The 4,908-nt window shown below is 38.6% G+C and overlaps 1 protein-coding gene across 1 annotated transcript; it reads left to right on the forward strand.

The window, feature by feature from the left end:
- The first annotated feature begins 2,436 nt into the window (after nucleotides 1-2,436).
- LOC118897445 (olfactory receptor 1L1-like) lies at nucleotides 2,437-3,354 on the forward strand. Its single transcript, XM_036856663.1, is given in 1 exon segment — nucleotides 2,437-3,354. A coding segment is annotated over 1 exon segment (918 nt).
- Nucleotides 3,355-4,908: the final 1,554 nt, after the last annotated feature.

The following is a 4,908-nucleotide window of genomic DNA, read 5'->3' on the forward strand; positions in this document are numbered from 1 at the left end:
ATTCTTTTTCATATTTTTTCCATTATGGTTTATCACAGGATATTGAATATAGTTCCCTGTGCTATAGGACCTTGTTGTTCATCCTTGTATTTTTTTAATTGATCACTACTATGTGTAAGGCATTCTGATGGGCATTAAGGATATACCAGTGAAAAATAACTGATTATGCCCTAATAGATCTTCCATTCTAGTGAGGATAAAAGATAAAACATAATGTCAAGTGTCATGGAAACAAAAGAGAAGTAATTACAAATGAGGGAAGTTTTATTACCACTACTTTACCTGTGGATGCCTGAAACTGTAAAAAGGAAGAGGTTCATTCCTGCATCCCCACAATTTGGAGAAAATATGCTGAGACTAACTCACAACGTCTGTCTGATTCCAATTTCTCCACTAGACGATACTGTCTTCCACACTGGAACTCAGTGTCTTGCTATTCAAGAAAATCCCCTTTCTTTCTGTTCTAACAATACAGGGTCAATTTCTTGGAGTTCTGAAAATGTTTTTGTTTTGAAATTCCACCAAATTCTGCATTATATCTTACAACTATATCCTTCCTGGAAGTTCAGTCTCAGAGAAGGTACCACTCCCTCTCATCTTCCATCAAAACTTTCCATCTTTCCATGTCCTCCACTGCTATTCATGTTTATCCCCCAGGCCAAACATACATATGTGTGTACATATATATATATATGTAAAGTACAATGAGGGATCAGGAAGGGACATAGGAAAATATGCTTACATATATAAGTGTGATATGTATATCGCATTTTCTTTTTCTATTCAACCATCAACTGGACATTTAGTTTGTTTCCACATCTCGGCTATTGTGAATAATGCTGAAATGAACATGAGAATGCAGCTATCTCTTAGAGATTCTGATTTCATTTCCTTTGGCTATATACTCAGATATGAGGTTGCTAAAGCATGTGTAGTTCTATTTCAAATATTTTGAGGAAAACTCCAGACTGTTTTGCATAATGATTATACCAGTTTACATTCCCACCAAAAGTGTTCTAGGGTTCCTTTTTCTACACATCCTCACCAACACTTGCTATCATTTGTCTTTTGCATGATAGCCTTTCTAACAAGTGTGAGGTGATATTTCACTGTGGTTTTGATTTATATTTTGCTGATGATTAGTGAAGTAGAGCACTTTTTCATATATTTGTTGGATATTTGGATGTCTTATTTGGAGAAATGCCTATTCAAATCCCTTGCCAATTTAAAAACTGGGTTATTTGGTTTTTTGCTATTAGGTTGTATGAGTTTCTTATATTTTATGTATATTAATCCCTTATCAGATATGGCTGTAAATCTTTTCTCTCAGTCCATAGATTGCCGTTTCATGTTGTTGATTGTTTTCTTTGGCAGAAATGTCCAGGCATTGCCGAGAATTTTAGGAAACATAGAGACAGACAGGGCTACTTGGAGAAGAAGGCAGGAAATACTCTTTTGGTTCCTTAGAGTGATACCTTTTGTAATTGAGAAAATTGGTTGTGTTTTACTTGTTTTCCCAATTGAACTCCAGGGATTTGAGGACAAGGCCCAGGACAAAGGCACAGAGTATGTCACTACAGCTCCATCAGATGGGGAGAGCCCTGCAGTTACCTGGGAGGAGATCACTCAGATTCAAGAAGTGTTTGTTAATCATCAGGTAAGTCCTGGGCAGCTGCATCTATGGTTGATATGGTTATAGGGACAAATTCACACTTAAAAAAATACATTTGCACGTATACACAGACAACAATGTTAGAACCCACAAGTTGGGGACCTAGGATACAGTAAAAAATAAAAAAGGGCTCCATCCATGTCATGCTGGATCTGTGTCTCTGTTTCCATCTTTTCTTCCCTTCTCAAATAATAGTTCACTGAGGCAGGAAGGATACATTTATTACAGTAATGGGATAGAAAACCTTGTATGATAATATCAGAATTCAATGTCCAAATTCCAGGATGAGTGATAGGGGAATATCATGAACTCAAGGAGCAGATGATTCGAAAGTTGACAAGTAATTTATCCAGACAAGTTTATTCACTAAAATACCTAAACAAAGACTTTTCCTCATGCCCCAATCTGTGCCCAAGTCATAGTACCCTGAACCATAATTCAGAATATGATTATTGAACAGAATGCAAGACAATAAAAAAGGGAAGTCTCTCTCTATCTCTGTCCATTTCTCTCTCTGATCTCACTACCCTCCAATAATCTATTTTCGCAATCTCTCTAAGTAGCTCAGAAATAAAAGGGAGGTGGAAAAATATATTTCACCCTGAATTCTCCACATTAATAGAGGAAAGAAGCATTGCAGATAAATATTGTATTTACAATATCTCAGCGAGAATAAAGCTTAAAGATATTTGGAAAATGCCTGCTTCAAATGAAAGAAGAGTCTATTAATTTATATTTTATTTATCTTTAAGCAAATCAAAACCATGGGATGGGACAACCTAACAAGTCCTGAATTTATCCTGCTGGGCCTCTTCTCTAGGCCCGAGGATCAGAAGCCTCTCTTTGTCCTATTTCTAACCATCTACCTGATCACTCTGATGGGAAACCTGGTCATTATCCTGGCCATCTATTCAGATATTCACCTACAGACCCCCATGTATTTCTTTCTGAGAAGCCTGTCCTTTGTTGATATTTGCTACACAGCGGTTATTATTCCAAAGATGCTGATAAACTTCTCATCAGAGGCAAAGACCATCCTCTAAAGTGAGTGCACGACCCAGGTATATTTCTGCCTATCCTTTGGTAATGTAGATAGTTATGTCCTAGGGGCCATGGCCATTGACTGCTACGTGGCCATATGCAAACCCTTTCATTACATCACCATCATGAGCTATAAATGCTGTGTCCTTTTACTGATAATCTCCTTCATCCTCCCATTACTTCACTCACTCCTCCACATCCACTTGCTGAATCGACTCACCTTCTGTGCCTCCAACATTATGCATCATTTCTTCTGTGAACTCAAGGCAATGCTGAAGTTGTCCTGCTCATCTACATTTGTCAATGAGATAGTGATAAAAACAGAAGGACTGTCTGGCATAATGGCCCCCTATATGTGCATCACCATCTCTTATCTGAGAATCCTCACCACTGTTCCAACTGCTGGGAAGTACAAGACCTTCTCTACCTGTGGCTCCCATCTCACTGTGGTGACCCTGTTTTATGGGAATATTAGCTTTGTCTATTTCCAGGCTCTGATCAGCTATACCATCAAGGACCGGATAGCAGCAGTTATCTACCCTATGTTAACTTCCATGTTGAACCCTTTCATCTACAGTCTGAGAAACAGTGACATGAAACAGGGCTTGGGGAAGCTGATAGGTAGGATAAAGTCCCAATGACACGGGTTTTATGCTAAGTCTTGGGAAATTCTGCAGTTTCATTAATCCCTGATTGCAAGTTCTTGGTGTTTATGATCAACTGAGAAATGTTAGTAAAGGTGTTTCATGAATGATGGTAAAATATTAACTGAATATAATGTTTCCCTTGACATTTCCTACATCTAACGCAGTGGTATACATCATTAGCTGGTTGGAACGAACTTCATCTGAATCTTTCAGTCTCCTTTTATCCTTACTTCATCATATCCCATCTTTCCTGGAAAGCATAGTCCTTCTGTTTCCTCTAAATCCACTTAAAAACTCCTCTGCAGGGCTTCCCTGGTGGCACAGTGGTTGAGAATCTGCCTGCCAATGCAGGGGACACGGGTTCGAGCCCTGGTCTGGGAAGATCCCACATGCCACGGAGCAACTGGGCCCGTGAGCCACAACTACTGAGCCTGCGCGTCTGGAGCCTGTGCTCCGCAACAAGAGAAGCCAAGATAGTGAGAGGCCCGCGCACCGCGATGAAGAGAGGCCCCCGCTCGCCGCAACTAAAGAAAGCCCTCGCACATAAACGAAGACCCAACACAGCCAAAAATAAATAAATAAATAAATAAATAAATTTATTAAAAAAAAAAAAAACTCCTCTGCATCTTTCCTGATGGAATTAATGTAAGTTGGAAAAGCGTAATTGATTGAAAATATTCATGTATGTCTGCTGCAGATCTCTGCAGGTAGGTACATACTTCTCCAGAGCCATTTATCTTAATCTGTGGAAATTCTCTATTTGTGTGTGTGTGTGTGTGTGTGTGTGTGTGTGTGTATCCCATCATCAACATTAGTTTCGAAAGTTGTTATCTAGAGAGGTAGTGAATCTATCAAAAAGATTAGAACCATATTTTTTTTCTTTAGCTTCTTACCGCCATAATATAATGTTCTGACTCCTACAGACGTAAGTTTCTTAACATATGGTGTCAACATAATATGTTACTGTTAGTGAATCATCTTTGGTTCTATATGCAATGGAAAATAAATCCTATACTACATCTCAGTATGCATCCCTTAGTTTGTCCCTCAAATAGCTCTCACTCTGAGTCCTCCTGAGCCTTGTTTTCTACATCCCTCTCCCTAAGTATGGCTCAAAATCCAACATCTCCTCCAACTGTCTATCATTCAGATAAATATAAGAATGTATATCCTATGTTATCACATTTAATCTACAAATATCACTAGGATATTCATGAAGGAATACCAACTAGTATGTTTCTTTTCACCAAAACATTTCTCATGAACCTGAGAAGGGAGAAGGTCTTGGGGAGAAGAAAGAAGTTTCTCCTGAAAGAAATGAAGCTCTAACCATGAAATTTCAGGAAAGGAATATACAATTGAAAGAGTCAGGGGCCACATATTCTTCTTACTGCTGAGGATGCTGCTGACCAGTTACCCAAAAGTAGTAGTTACCTGAGAAAATATATTCTAGAATTATATTCCTTAAATGTATGGATTTCAAATGGATTGCACATCCAATCCATACCAACTCTGATCAGTTGGTCCTGACCACCTGAGAGATACAAC

The sequence above is a fragment of the Balaenoptera musculus genome, chromosome 6 (assembly GCF_009873245.2).
Source record: "Balaenoptera musculus isolate JJ_BM4_2016_0621 chromosome 6, mBalMus1.pri.v3, whole genome shotgun sequence".
Taxonomy (NCBI): domain Eukaryota; kingdom Metazoa; phylum Chordata; class Mammalia; order Artiodactyla; family Balaenopteridae; genus Balaenoptera; species Balaenoptera musculus.